Source organism: Vulpes lagopus, chromosome 2, assembly GCF_018345385.1.
Source record: "Vulpes lagopus strain Blue_001 chromosome 2, ASM1834538v1, whole genome shotgun sequence".
In the NCBI taxonomy this organism is placed as follows: Eukaryota; Metazoa; Chordata; class Mammalia; order Carnivora; family Canidae; genus Vulpes; species Vulpes lagopus.
This window is the reverse complement of record NC_054825.1, coordinates 83549991-83566378: the sequence shown is the minus strand read 5'-3', so window position 1 is coordinate 83566378 and position 16388 is coordinate 83549991. Positions and strand designations below refer to the sequence as shown.

Genomic DNA, 16388 nt, shown 5'->3' with positions numbered 1-16388 from the left:
AAAGCCAATAACTGAATGCTATTGCAATTTCCAAATAACATCAGTCATTACCAATTGCCCTAGGCTTTTCTTGGGCCAATACTATAGTGGTTGAATAATTCTCCTTTAATCAGTACAAGAATGAATAACTACACCTTCCAAGCTTTGGTTATTTAGATACAACTTCATTTCCTTTAGGTTTATCTCTAAGCCAGAACCACTAGCTGTCTACTATAGAATATAAAGTACGTTTTTATTTTCAAAATGAGAGCTGTGAATAAGTAAATGATTTATGAAAAACTGTGGATTTAATTGTTAGGTCTCTGCATTTTGTCCAAAATGCAGAGCTGGTCAATGGGAAATACTTTTCATATCCCTTGAACTAAGTACCTCAAATTTCATCAATAACAAAGAAAAATCCCATAGTTATAAACTCTTTTGATTTTTTGGATGCATGCCAGATCTTGAAAGGCAAAATCAAACTCAAAACTACCTTGACTAAAGGTCTGGGGTCACAGAATTCCCTAAAAATCCAGACATGTGCATTGTTATAATTTTGGTTGATAGAATAATATAGTTATAAGTAAAAATTACTTCTTTAAATTCAACAGAAAGTCTGATAAGATCTGAAATACATGTCAAACTGTATTGGTTGGTGCTAGCAATCAATGGGCAGCTGAAGAAATTGCATTCTGATAGTGACTGTGAGAATGTTACACATGGATGTGTCACATCCAAAGTCAAACATTCAGAATATCTACATGCATTTGGTATTTTAAATGTAAACAAAAAAGCTATTCTGAATATTTATTATTCTTTAGTTAATGGAAAGTATTTATCAGTGTCCTTCCTGCAGAGACTCTTTTGTGATCACAATGAAATTAGAGCTAAATCAACCTTTAATTCAAAGTGTTACCCAGTAGATATCATATTTGAAAACCAAATGTTTTTCACTCATGGTAGTTCTAGTCTAGTAAAACCGTCTAGTAAAAACCGTCTGCTGGTCCTGGTCCTATCATTCAGTCTCCAGTATCTTGATGATCAAATACTTCTGTGATTTTGTTTTTGAACACAGTCATCCTACCTGTTTTCTCTATGTATTTACTATTGAGAAAAATCTTTCACAGTGTGGTAAGATATCTCCTTAGCTAAAACATCTTCACTATCTGTTAAGCAAGTATTCTGAAATCATGTTTGCTTTTTCCTCCCTTCCATGCATCCCTCCCTCCCTGCCTCCTTCCCTCTCTTTCTTCCTCTCTTTGTCTCTCTCTCTCCTTCCTTCCTTCCAAAGATTTATTTATTGATTTATTTGAGAGAGCACACACATGCGTGCAAGGGAGAGGGAAAGGGAGAGAGTCTCTAGTAGGTTCCTTGCTGAGCAGGGAGCCTAACATGGGGCTCAATCTCATGATCCTGAGATCATGACTTGAGCCAAAACTAAGAATGGGATGCTTAACTGTCTGTGCCAGAAAGGTGCCCCACACAATCTTTAAATTGAGGTAATATTCTTGATGAAATGCAAGCACTGACTCAAGGAGGATCAGGACAGATTTAGAACATGGGATTTAGGCTGAAATGAGTTTAAGGTGACTGAGGCACTAAGGGTGTAATATTTAAGGGCTGTGAAAATGAATGTCTCCTTCAATTGTGTGTCCCGTGCTTCCCTGACCCTACCTTAGTCCTGGCCCTGCAGAGGACACAACTGCTTGGAAAGGCTGAGGCTAGATGAAAAGCCTAAACAGGAGCCTTATGGGGGCAAGGACCAGAAATTCAAGGGGGCTGTGCGGTCACAGGAGGAGGATCTAAAGGGAAGATAAGGAGAAAGAAACTGAAAGTAGGAAGTCTAGTAGAACACTAAATGGTTTTTCCTTGGGGTCATAGTTAGAGACCCTATTGTGAACAGGCAACCAAAAAGAAATGATGTCACCATTCATCAATTCATGACCTGAGCATTTCTCAGCTGTTAATTGAAGTGTCAGCTTCATTATCATTTTTTTTGTTCAAATTAGTTATCTTGCTAATATTCCTCCTATTATAGATGCATTTTCCCTTTTCAACACCTATACAATTTTAATTATTTGCTTGGTATTTGTCCTGCTTGTCAAATGGAAGCTAAAGGGATGTAGAGAACTCATTCACTACTGAAACATCAGCAGTACCTGGAACCTAATAGGCACTCATAAAGAATTGTTAAATGGTCTTAAATCTTCTTGGAATCACTGGTTCAGTTAGAAAGAATTTGCAGTGTTGTGACCATATTTCTTGCCCTTCCAACACTGAGCAAAAAAGATAAGTCTGTACCTTGCAAATAACTGAGGGCAGAAATATAAGCTTGAACATATTAATGGTGATCATAAAAATTCTTAACTTCATTTTTTAAAATCAAATCTTGATAGTTCTTTATATATTCTGGATACAAGTCCTTTATCAGATATGCGTTTTATGAGTATTTCCTCCAAATCTGTGGCTTGCCTTTTTATTTTTTTAACAGTGTCTCTCAAAGAGCAGAAGTTCTTGATTTTATGAAGGCTAATTTCCTTTCTTTTAGGGATTGTGTTTCTAATGTTGTACCTATAACGTGTATACCTACATATGTACCTACAATATTATATAATACTATTATTACATAATAATCTTTATGTAAAAAAATCTTTATGTAATACAAGGCTACGAATACAAGGCTACAAAAATTTCCACTATTTTCTTCTAGAAGGTTTACGGTTTTAGCTTTTAGGTGTATTGTATTGGTGAGTTATAAGTCAAGATTCTGTTTTAGGATTTGTTTTTTGTTCTTGCTATTATTGTTGTTATTTTCACATACAGACATCCAATTGTTCCAGTACCATTTTTTTGAAAACAAACAAACAAACAACAAACCCTTTATTTTCCAAATGACTTTGCACCTTTGTCAAAGATCCATTTTCCAGTGTATGCATATTGGGTCTATTTCTTGACTCTTTATTACTACTTCACTGTCCTATGTATCCTTTTGCCAGTACCACACATTTTTGATAACTGTATTTTATAATAACTCATGAAATTAGGCAATGACAGTCCCCAAACTTTGTTCTTATTTTTCAAGATTATTTCAGCTAATCTAGTTTCTTTGCCTTTCCTTGTAATTTTAGAATCATCTTGATGGTTTCTCCAAAAAGTCCTGCTGGAATTTTGAATAGGACTACAATGAATCTTTATTAAATTTGCTTTTAACTTTAAATACTTCAGCTATGTCAGCAAATTCAAATCCAGTAGCACTGCAGATAAGCTTCTGACAATGAAGAATACAATGGATTTTAAGTAAGTTCTAAACAGACAAAGATATTAAACTACCTACCAATGATCCTATAAATCCTAGGAATGTAGGAAATGTTCACTGGCTGGAGTTACTGATGACTCACAAAGATGAAGGAGCTAAACAGTTTCTCAAGCTTAAAGGAAGATAATATTATTACAGCTTTTCTGTATTGTCAAGATCTTTACAAAAGAAAGGCAAAAGGTCCACTGACCTATTTATATTTATATCCATATATATGTATATATATATATGAATGTGTAGTGTGTGTGCATATATATACATATTTTTTAAATTAAAATCTCTTAACCATCCACATCTAAAAGAAGGGTTTTTCTGAAATTCCAGAAGAAAAGCCTCATCTTATACAGTGGTACTGGTATAGATTAAACATCAGCATAATTACATGACAACTTTCAGCCTTGTTTCTAAAATGTCCTTTTTCTGAATATTATTAGACCCAGCAAAACATAAAAGTATTTCACCTGGATGAAGATCTGTACCTGGTTGGCTAGTCAGTCCTGGGAGAGATTCCTGCAACTGATAGGTTGAGGTCGAGGATGATGTGCCATCAGCTGTGTTATTTGATGTCATATATGCTCCATACGTTGATGCTGAATAATACTGTGCATACTGGTTTTGGCCAAAGGCTGTGTAGGATGGGTAATCCTGAAATAATAATTGAGACATATGTGTGCCTGAGGGAGAAATTACTTCCAGTGTGCTCCAAAGAAGAGCAATCACTATGGTAACTGAAAGATTAATATTTGGCTCCATTTGTTTTGGAGTCCACAATTTTGAGGTGATCCTAGTGAGTGCACACAGTTATGAACTACCCTGCTGGCTTTGCAAATCAGGTCCAGCAAAATTCTCAAACTGCCTAAAGGTTTCATATACCTCACTTATCCATGATTACTTATTCAACGATGTACATCATAAGGTCTTATGTACTAGAAAAGGAGAAAAGAAAGTGGAATGAGTCATATTCACAGCACCAGTTCTTACACATTTCCTAATATCACCAGCAAGGAGATGGTATAGCTGCCCTTCTCATCTTCCATAGGGACCTTGTGATTTCTGCTACCCTTCTGGGATACTCTTGATAATTATGGATGAAATAAAGAATAAATTAAAAAATGAGTAAGAGTTTTTTTTACTCAGCCTTTCATAGGCAATGTGTCATCTAAGGTCTTGACTTAAAGTCTCCAGTGAAATTTTCAAACATTGAGTTTGCCTCATTTGCTAGAGAAAAAGAGGAAGTATTGGATCAACTCCTCCAAACTGCCTTTTATTAAAAAATTCTAAGACCCTGAAAGTGGTCTAAGTAATCCTTCAAAATCCTTTTACATAATAAGATAATGAATAAGAATTTGTTGCAATAATTGGCATTTAATGTATTTAGCATGTTTTAGCCCAAGTTGTTATGAGTGATGACAAATCCTTGGTCAGGATTGATTCCCTGATACATGTTCCTAAGGGAACAAAGGTCCACGTCTGATGTGGTTTCCAAAATGGGAAATTCTCTGTATAAGAAAATATGTGTATTATCAGAAAGGATTAAGTACAGTTGACCCTTGACCAACATGGGTTTGAATTGTATGGTTCCCTTCATATGCAGATTTTTTTCCAGTAAATATAGTACAGTCTGTAAATGTATTTTCTCTTCCTTGTGGTTTTCTCAATAACATTTTCTACTTTCTAGCTTACTTTACTGTAAGAATACAATATACAATACATATAATATATAAAGTATGTGTTAACTGTTTATGTTATCTGTAAGGCTTCCTGTTAACAGTGGGCTATTTTAGTTAAGTTCTGGAGCAAAGGTTATGCATGGATTTTTGACTGCGTGGAGGGTTGGCACCCCAACTCCTGTATTGTCTGGTCCAATTCTAGTCTGGCAGAAAACTAAAATTCTATTTGTCTATTAACTTCAGGATCTGATGTTCCTCTTTACCACCTGTAAGCTAAGGAAGAAAACCTCTCAGCAATACTTAGACAAAGTTCCTAGCAACCTATCTTTCTCAGAGTAAAATATTTAAAACAGTACTTACTTGGTTGTCAGGCAGTGTTCTAAGTGGATTTACAATCTCATTTAATCCTCACACTCTCCTATGTGGTATTATTACCCCACTGTGCATTGAGGGGAACAAAGACACAGTGTGGTTAAGTGATCTATCTGCTCAATGTGGGACAGCTAGTGAGCTTCAGAGCTGGAATTGGAGCCCAGAGACACTGACTCTGACATTAGTGTACTGACACTCTACCTGAGGTTGCTAATGTCCTCATGGGAAGATGGAGAGACTTACAGGAAAGGCCCAGACTGCCGGCTCCTAGTGATTAAAATGTCTTTTTGTACTCAACATATCTTAAAGATCTCCTCTTCTCTTCATCCCACTATGGTCACCCTGGTCCAAGCTACCTTTACTTCCTGTTGGAGTTGGTGGACAGGTTTTCTAATTTGTCTCATTTCTATGTTGAGGTTTCTCCAAAGTGTAGAAAGCCAGAGTAATCTTTTCAAAACATAAGCTGTATGATGTTATTCTCCTGCTCAAAATCCTTTAATAACTTCCCACTGGGCTTGGAATAAAATTGAAATCCCTTACAGAGGGATACACATACAGAGCCTTACATACCAATACAGTCTGACATACACAGGGCAGGCCTATGTTTATACACCTGCTTCCCCATCTGCCCTCATGCACAAACTAAATCCTCCCCTTCTTTGACTTCCTTGGAACACCAAGGTTTTTACCTCTCAGAGGTTTGGTATATGCTACTTTCTATGTCTAAAACACCCCAACCCTCTTTTTTCACCAAACCCTTAGAAGATTTGGCCTGAATATCACTTCCGTAGAGAAGCATTCCACAATATCTTCCCTACTCAAAATTAGATTTCTATTAATATTTTTACTAGGACTCTGTTACAACTCCTCATGCTTTCCAATTCTATATTTATTTATGTGTTTACTGATAAGTTTATGGTTAGTAATGCCTAGTAGTATCTCAGTAGTCGCTAAGCTCCAGGAGGCAGGAACCAGGTTCTATCCACTCCTATCCTCACTTAACATGTCCCCAGCATACAGACCAGTTCCTAATACATTATAACTACTCAATAACTATTAACTAAAATAATGGACTGGTATTCCAACTATGGTCCAAAATACAGGTTATGTTTTATATTGGAGCCACTGTATTTAAATCATCAGATAGTAGTGGATCTGTTTTATAACATAAATCTTTCTTGTCCTTTATGAATCTTTTTAAAATATTTTTCTTCCACACTACTTAATAATCAAATTTCTATTTTTCCTTTTGTTACATTAATAAACATTAAAAAGAAGGTAATATAATTCCTTCAGTAAATCCAAAGAGCACACCTGTGCAATAAAACTTAGATTTTAGAATATATAAAAGTCCAACAACTATGTTAAAGTAAAATAGTGTATTATCTACCATGGAAATCAAATATCCTTCTATCTCAACTACTCTGAACATGACTAAGAACTAGGGAATAAGGACAAAAGATTCTGAAGCATCAGTATATTCACTCATCAGCAATATTCACTCTTGCTCCACACATAACTCTAACAAACTAGATTTTAGAACTCACAAAAATACTAAGAAAACATAGTTAGGAAAGGGACTAAGGATTGCTAGAGGCAAGTACAGTGACAAAAGCAAAAATCATAGCTGTCAGGAAGTAAGAATCAAATATTTATTAAAATGAATTACAGAGGGATCCCTGGGTGGCGCAGCGGTTTGGCGCCTGCCTTTGGCCCAGGGCGCGATCCTGGAGACCCGGGATCGAATCCCACGTCAGGCTCCCGGTGCATGGAGCCTGCTTCTCCCTCTGCCTGTGTCTCTGCCTCTCTCTCTCTCTCTGTATGACTATCATAAATAAATAATCATTAAAAAAAAAAATGAATTACAGAACTAAAAGAAAAAAATCCAAGAGGTATTTGGTCTAATAACAAATATTCTGGATTTAAAAAGTCATAACCTAATTCTTGGTTGTAGTTCAATCTCTTCACAACAACTTATCCAAAAAACAAAATTATGTTTAGTACAGTTTAAGATCATGAGAAAATATGCAATACATTGTGTAATTATATGCCAAATGATTAAAATAATCAGAGCTTAAATGTTTAAAGAGCAAATTTTTAGCAACCAGAAAACCTAAAATACCCAGAATAAAACAGATCCCAAGAATTCTGGATAGCTAATTTTTACCACCTTGAAATGCCATCTTAATTTTAAATACAGAAATCTTTTTTTTCTAGGAGAATATGCACTTATATGACAACCTGAAAGTATTCCTCATAGATATGAAACAAATACAAAAAGCCTAAATACAAAAAAGTTACTATACCTGTTGTGAACTGCTAAAATTTGTTGAATTGGAAACTGAATTATTTGCATAAATAGTAGATGACGGTGCAAAACTAGAACCTAGAAATAAAGAACAAGCTGCATTTAAAAAGTATTTCTTTGCAAAATAATAAAACACTTCACTTTAAAAAAAAAACAAAAAAACAAAACAAAACAAAAAAAAACACTTCACTTTGCAGAATCCAAGGAGAGAAATATATTTTTAATTTTGTTAAGGCAACAAAATGTGCAATTTGAAGTTGAGAGATTTATAAGGAAAAATGTGTCTTAGCTCTATCCCTCTTGTGACAACAGTTAAAGTCTTTGGTACAGATGTCTGTTGGACTCAAGAGTACATGGGAATGGTCTTAATTCAGCAGCTAAACTTTAAAAGCTAAATGTTTAAAGAGCAGAGGTTCTCAAAGAATAAAATACTATGCAGGCAGAGTGCTTCTAGGAAGCTACTGGAACTTTTAAATGGTCATACCAACTGCATATGAACACAGAAACTACTTGAGTTCAACATTTGGATGAGATTAGCTTAAGAAACAAACACAGAACCTACTAAAAATTGGTGCTTACAGCAACCTTTTATTTCCTCCTATGTCCTTTTCTTACAACCAAGAGAGATGTGAACTAGGGCTCAGCTTCAAGGGAGAGCTGATCACTACAATCACATAAGGTTTGAGGGCCTTCTAAAATTTGACTATAAGGCTATGGGGCTCCTGGGTGGCTAAGTGAGTTAACTATCTTTGGCTCAGATCATGATCTCAGGGTCCTGGGATCCAGCCCTACGTTGGGCTCTCTGCTTAGTGGAGAGTCTGCTTCTCCCTCTCCTTCTCTCCCCACATGGCCCCCCCATCCCTTGCTCTTGCACAGTCTTCCTCAAATAAATAAATAAAACCTTTTTTAAAATTTAAAAAAAATGAAATTTGACTATAAGGTCAGACTTTTACTTATTTTTTTTTTAAATTAGGGCAAAAATAAGTGAAATATAAATTTAGAGATTTTTTTAAAAATATGTTCTATGTGGCAGCATGGGTGGCTCAGCGGTTTAGCGCCACCTTCAGCCCAAGGTGTGATCCTGGAGACCTGGGATCGAGTCCCACATTAGACTCCCTGCATGGAGCCTGCCTCTTCCTCTGCCTGTGTCTCTGTATCTCTCTCTCTCTCTCTCATTCTGTGTATCTCATGAATAAATAAATAAAAATCTCAAAGAAAATTATGTTCTATGGAATGTACTTGTAAAGAAGTAAAATGAAAGACTTGACAGAGCTGATTGTTTTATCATCGTGTTCTGAACTGCAATAATATTATCTAATTAACACAAACTGACCTGGTCCAGAATGTCGAATACGAAAGTATTTTGGGGTATAAGTGAAAGTGTACTCATAGTTGCTTTTACTCTTAACTGAAGCTGTGCAGCTCATTGGGGCTTTAGCATTTATGCAAGTATATTTCTACCTACATTTTAGGTAAAAAGAGACCTGCTATTTCAGCCAAAAAAGTCTAGATAATTATTTCATTTTAGTCAATGGACTAAAATTTCAACACTAGTTGATTAAAATATGTTCATGTAACCCCAAATGTATGACTAATGATATAGACAAAATGATAGAAAAAACTTTTAATGTATTTACTATGTCACTAAAGTTCTTTCTGCAATTACTAAATAATGATCACACATAGAAGCAAAATGAAATACTCATACAGGAGGATTTTTTTCAGGTGGAGGTACAAATTATATGAACACTCCTATTAAGAAATATAGTATTAATAGAGGAGAGGTATATTAGGAATTAACAGATACTCCACAATCATTCAATGGTAAACGGGATCTAGAAAAGTACTAAATCAATTATAAATATAATTAAAACTGCGTTATATGCTTAAGGAATACTGACAAAAAAACCCTGGGACTTGACATGAATTTTTGAACCTTGCTTAAGTAGATGCCATAATGTGTGCCTGGCATGGCTCAGAGGTTACTTTGTTTGGACCTAGTGTCCTGCCAGTTTTATGCAACTTCAACTTACATACTAAAATTTGGTATGGGTCATGTTTCTTGATGTATATTCAATTCCTTTCATCATGTTTTTTTTTTTTTTTTCCCTAGTTATTTGTCTTTCCTGATGTGAACAGCAATAACAATTAAAACCATTCTCATGAAGGCATATTCCTAATCTGCAGCCAAGGAGTCTTGTTCAGAGAATTCCTCCTCCCATATATTTCCTGTGTGGTGACTTACCTGGCATCTGGTAAGAATAAGGCGTCTGGCCTGGCTGTGGGGTGGAAAACCCCGGGCTGTAACTGAGGCACCCACTCTGTAATGGGGACTGGGTCTGTGAAAGTCCACTCTCTGTTTTGATGCCTGGCAACATCACGCCCAGATCTGTTTAGGAAATGCATGTGCAGACCTTTTAGTTAGTAAAATGACCTTACTCCTGAGCTGTAACTTATGCTAGAATATCTAAGCACGAGGCAGCAGGATTACCCACTCATAAGCAAAGGAGCAGAGAGATGTGAGATACCGTAAGTGGGCAGGCTGTAGGGCTGTCCGGTCTGTGAGTAGGCTGTGTAGACGGCCGGCTGCTGCATCCCCGAATATTGAGTCTGGCCTGCATAGGCAGACATTGTTTGAGCTGCTGGTGTAGAAAGAATGTGTGGATAGGGCCTAAATATCAGAAAAATAGCATTACTGTGGCAACAAAGACTGCATACTTCAAACAGCTTAGATTCAGTGAAACCTTATAATACCCAGGAAGTAATCCTCTTCTTTATCCACAATACAATTATAACAACAAGGAAAGGGCAAAAGTCCAAGTGTCCGGAGCCCAAGCTCTGCTACAAATCTGTCTAGTGACTTAGGACAAATGGTTTAAACTCCCTAAAGGCTTATACCTCACCTATAAAATGAAGACTTTGGATCTGATATTATATCTAAAGTCTCTTCCAGGTATGTAATTCTTGTTTACATCTGAAATAGTATTCCAATTAAGGTGCAGACAAGGGAAGTGGAGCACAGGCCAGTAAATATGCTCATGAGCATACTTCCAGTCACTGTGAGTGACCTAATGCTATATGACAGACAAAAAAGTCATGAAAAGCCCTACTAAGAACTCTACCAGAGAGGAGGGGGTGGGGGGGAAGAAAAAGAAAAGAAAAGAAAGGAAAAAAATACACAGCTGCTTCCTGAAAAGAAATGGAATGCCATTCTCTTTATCGTGCCACATTTTACATAATGTTCCCAAATAGATATCCAAAACCAGTCTGTACTTAAGGTTAGAGACTGTAGTTTCTGCAGAAAATAACATTTAAATGTGTGTGAATTACGAATCCCAAATCTCAACACATCTTGCTGATTGCAACCAAATTCAGATATATACCTAATATTGTTAACCTTGAAAATCTCTACCACTGTCTTCAATAAGTTGACTTCATTTGGGGACACCTGGGTGGCTCAGTGGTTGAGTGTCTGCCTTTGTTTGGCTCAGGTCATGATCCCGGGGTCCTGGGATTGAGTCCTCCATCAGGTTCCCCACAGGGAGCCTGCTTCTCCCCTTCTCCCTCTGCCGATGTCTCTGCCTCTCTGTGTCTCTCATGAGTAAATAGATAAAATCTTTAAAAAAAAGTTGACCTCATTTATGTTTTTTAGAACTTGATATCCAATGAAAATAATGTAATATGGAACGAATTATGAAGTGTTAACATTTGAATAAAATGCAATCTTTTTAGATTTTTTTTAAGCTAGTCAGCATTTTTGAATTTCCATTAAGAAATTTCTGTTTTCTGGTTGAGCTTGATGCTTTCCTCAAGGTATATAATCCAAAATTAAATGAACTGTCTGGACAAACATGAGTCTATCTGTATTTCTAAATTTGTACAGGATATTTATCCATATGTCTAATCCACCCAACTAATTTATCCCAGCCATCCATATACTGAACTATCTATAACACACATATACATAAATGTATCCCAATTTGAAGTTACGTCATGCAAATACAGATTAATAAATGTAATCTTGGAAAATGATTCTAACAAATTTGGAAGAATCTATTGAGCACTTACTTGGAAGGATAGAGCTGTGGGGAGTATTGATGTGTTGATCTGGGGCTGTAGCCACTACTTGTTATTACTGTAAGACATAAAGACCAGTGCAAAAAAAGTTGCTTCATGAGTATGTTTCACTAGAATGACATAACCAGTTTGAAGAAATTATCATGTTAAAGAGATGGTTCTAAAAATTCACTCATTTTCTAAACAGAAAAATGTTATCTTCTAAACAGAAACAGATGCCTAAATATTTTCTTCTAATTGAACTACTTCAAGTCTGGTTTAAGAGCATAAAAAGAAATCCTCAAGCATCAAATGAAATCTTTTCACAAATCCTTTCTGCCATTCTTTTATTTTTTCAAATCAGTAGCATATCCTTATGTATTAAGTATGAATAATTATCTTTGATTATAGACAATTAAGATTTCATGACATAAAAGTAAATTTTTGAAATTTTCAAACTTCATGTTTTAGGTCTTAAATTTCACATACGACAGCAACATTATCGCTCTTCCTCCATATTTGTTCTACTAAAAATACAATAAAAATTCAAGAAAATTGTGAGGTTCCAACTTCATTTTGAAATTATAAAATGCTACAGTTTTATATTGCCTTTAATTTTACCAATGAATTTAATTAAAAATGCAGAGTTCAAAATACTCGAGTACTAACTAGGATATGTATAGAAAGCAATGAGTGATAATGCACCACATCTTAAGAAACATAATTGTCTAATGCAGCAGCAATCATATTTACAAATATATTTTGAACTATCAGAGAGAGTATTTTCTTTTTAGGAGAACTTAGAGGTGAAAGTCAGGTCCTATTAACATTTTGTCCTAACACGAAGCCCTAAACTGGAATGCATTCAGAAATTTGGAAGTCTCTCTTTCCTTCAACCATCTGCCTTGACTAAGACAGATGTATTGCAAAAACATGGACTCCAAAGTGTTGAGGCAGTCCCTTCAGAGCCAATCCGTACTGGGCAAGCACACAGAGTGTCTTTATTAGGCCATCTGCTGTTCATTCACTTTTCAAAAAGATTAAAGTAGTATACAATGCAGTGCTGGAATTAGTTTAGTCTAATCAATCATAGTTATACTTCAAAGTCTACGTCCTTCCTAAGTTGTTCATAATAATTCTGGAGCTAAACTTTTAGAATTGTAAAAGTGACAAACAGGTTTAGTTGCTGACTATTTTATGAAACATGATATATTTCTATATCCAAATGCTATTAAGTACCCTTGTGATCTGTCATTTCATAAACACATAGAATTTAATGTATTTAAATGCTATTTGGCCTGTAAGCTCTAGGTATGGAAAGTATATTATAGTTTTCATAGAAAGTAGTTTAGTGCAGAAAGTATGTTTTCAAGGATACCATGAATCAATTTTGGAAATATGAATATGACTTGAGGTGTCATGTTCTAAATATTTTAACCAAGCAAAATTTAAGTGAATTTGCTATATAAATTTGAAAATCATTTGACGAATGAACCATTAATTTCCTACTGATTTATTAAAAGTTTAACATTTAAAACTTTCAAATCACTTCAATGAGAACACACTTTTTCTGCCACCCCACAGGCATTAAGTGTGTATTACATAATAGCAATAGTGTTATTCCCCAGGAAATTCCATCTGATTTATTAACTCAGAATAGTGAATCCTTTTTTTTCTTTGCAAAAATATAGTTAAGTGAGGCATAACTCCATGTATTTTTGTCTCAAACTTAGAAAACATCACTTTGGCACATTCAAGAGTTTATAGAAATCAGCTCTTCTCAAGATCGCAAGTCACAAAGCTTTTCCAAAGAGACATCAAATAATGAAAGAAGCATTCACCACAGCAGCTTTTATAAAATAAGCCAAAGGATAAAATTATTTCAGAAAAAAACTCCATATACCTGATTTGAAATCTGAATAAATTACGATCTTCCTCTCTCTAATGAGTGAATCTAGACAACATTAAAATAATGTACCCATAACAGTATCAAGGCTCAACATTTAAAATTTCTCTCAGTCTATATGTTCACATCTAAATAAGATGCAAAACCTTTGGCTCAGGAAACTAAGATGTTCACACAAAACTTGGAGAACTTATGCTCCTTAACTAAAATTATATATTTATTCTAAGTTATGTATCTGCAGATATCTGAAAACAACAAAATTGGACTAAAGTGGGTTGAGATTATGCTGACCAAAGTACAATCTGTTCCTCCACAGGGCAGCCTAATCTCTAGTATGGTTTCTGGAATACCACGTACAGATTTGGGAGACTTTCCTTTCATTCCCCATTGTCATTTAATTAATCAAGAGATTACAAAAAGCACTCAAATCTCATTATACTCCACCATCTCTGCAGATAAAAGTAAGCAAACTGCTTGTTTTCAAAATGTCTTGAAAATTAATTAAAACAAATTTCTATACAATATGACCAGATTCTCAGAAGGTGATGCAAACAATTTTAAGGTTTTACTGTAATTACTGTGACACCTTAGGTGAGTCTCTCAATAGGGTAGGAGATGGGTAGTGAAGGGTGGGGGTAGGTAGGAATTTTGCCTGCGAGGGGACATTTTAAATGTCTGGAGACAATTTGGGTTGTCATAACTAGGGAGAGCTACGGTCATTCTGGGATAGATGACAGAGATGCTGCTAAACATCTTCCAGTGCAGAGGGCAGATCCTTTACCACATAAAAAAAGGAAAAAAAGCTAAATTTTTAATAGTGTTGCTGTTGAGAATCCCTGACTTAGAACATTGTTGTCAAAAAGAACCTGGTCCATGGTGTTGGGAATGTTCTATATCTGCGTTGTCCAATATGAGAGCCACTAAAAGACAACATGCAGCTTCAAACACTTGAAATGTGACTGCTGTGACTAGAGAGAAAATTTTTACTTTTACCAAATTTTAAATAATTTCAACTTCAATAGCCACATATGGCTATGGGACAGCACAGCCCTAGAGAAAACTGGGAAACTATTTGTAAAGATAATGTGAGTGAATTTTAGATAGGATGACCAAATTTTAAATAATTTCAACTTCAATAGCCACATATGGCTATGGGACAGCACAGCCCTAGGTAAGAGAAAACTGGGAAACTATTTGTAAAGATAATGTGAGTGAATTTTAGATAGGATGACCACTCACAGATACTTCTTTTTCCATTTTCATATTTTCCAATAGGGTATTACAGAAGGACCCCTGGGCAGATCAGGACACCGCGCTGTACTTATTCATACCAGTGACCAGCTGTGAGGCCTGGACTGTATGGCCTTCACCACCCTTAACTTAACTGCACCTCTGTGTTCTTGCCTATAAATCAGATCAGAGACCTCTGAAATTCCTTGTGGAATTCTACAGTTTTGTCATTTAGTTCTCAATAAACTTGTGGTATGGAATTTAAGTATGCCGGCAATTACATAGTAATTCCACTCCTTTTCCTAAAAATGTGTTCACATGCCTTCACTTTGCAGAAAGTTTATAAGAGTTATGGTAGGTGAGCAATAAAAATGGCTAGAGTAAGTTGGCACCCATTTATCTCCTGGAAAGCAAAGGATATGGACTAGCACACGTGAATCTCAATGCAGAGTGAATTATTATCTTTCGGTCTAAAATACTAATATTTATGTGAATATACAGCTACTGCTTCCACTCAGTGTGAACTAATGAAAGGGGATCATCTGTTTCTACAAAAATCAAATGTATGCTCCAATGATACTATATTCAAGGACATACCCCAACTCTTTTTACACGAAGCATACCCATGTAAGACCTTTGTATGTGAGGATATGGATAAAACATGATAGCAGAATAACAGAACCAAGAAGTAATTAGCACAAATACTCTTCCAGGTTTACTGTTTACCTTTGTGCTATCCAAATTCCTTTTTAGGCTAAAAAAAAAATTCTTTCACCAGATAATAAACTAAACAAAGTACTGTAACTTAAAATCTTTAAGGAAATCAAATTAATGCATGTACTTTGTACCCACCTGGGAGTTATCAGGTATTTATATTTTAGAGGATTGATGTTTAAAGACATGCTATTGTTCTCTTTGAAGCACTGAGTGAAAGTAGTGCTCTCAGGCTGGGTTCTAATGCAACCAGCATGTGTCCTCCTGCAGCCCATTAACCTTTAATACTTGTCACTCAGCTGCTTACACAGGAGGATTTTTTTTTAAACCCAGAGAGGAAACAAGGTTATTTAGAAGGAATCAAATGGATAGTTTTACATCTCAAATGTTGGGAGAGAAGGGAGTTTTTATGCCATTTAAATGGACAAGGGAACAAAGCCAACTACTACAACCTAATTGTTAAATTAAACACTGTATAAAATAATTACAAAGGAAGCCAGCCCTGCTGATTTCTAACAAGAACGTCAACTGAAAATCCAGCAACATGATTCCAAATATCATTTTTAAAAATATGTGCAGTTAGGACAATTAGTTCTAAAAAAAATAAATCTAATGCTAAGTTTATAAAAATCCGCCTTCTCAAAACTCCATTTTGGTATTTATGGTGTTCATTCATGAGGAAGATGGTGTGTACCCCAATGTGCACATAGCAACGCATGAGCTTAAGGCTTTACCTGACCCAGTAAAAGTGTCAAGGGCTCCATCTCCGGTGGTGGTGGCCGCTTCACTGCTGTTCAAAGGCTCTGTTTTGACTGCAAGGAGAGACACTACATAGAA

At 35.6% G+C, this 16388-nt stretch overlaps 1 protein-coding gene across 10 annotated transcripts in view; it reads right to left on the bottom strand.

The window, feature by feature from the left end:
* Positions 1-16388, bottom strand: part of EYA4 (EYA transcriptional coactivator and phosphatase 4) — a 318816-nt gene that overhangs the window by 55959 nt on the left and 246469 nt on the right. For 6 of the 10 annotated variants that reach the window (XM_041743330.1, XM_041743331.1, XM_041743334.1 and 3 more), the window contains 6 exons: positions 16286-16378; positions 11714-11780; positions 10174-10316; positions 9891-10034; positions 7644-7723; positions 3757-3940 (listed from right to left, as the gene is read on the bottom strand). In XM_041743330.1, coding sequence (XP_041599264.1) covers positions 3757-3940; positions 7644-7723; positions 9891-10034; positions 10174-10316; positions 11714-11780; positions 16286-16378 — 711 coding nt within the window. The remainder of the gene's footprint in view (positions 1-3756; positions 3941-7643; positions 7724-9890; positions 10035-10173; positions 10317-11713; positions 11781-16285; positions 16379-16388) is intronic. The other 4 variants (XM_041743333.1, XM_041743332.1, XM_041743338.1 and 1 more) reach the window with 1 other exon arrangement.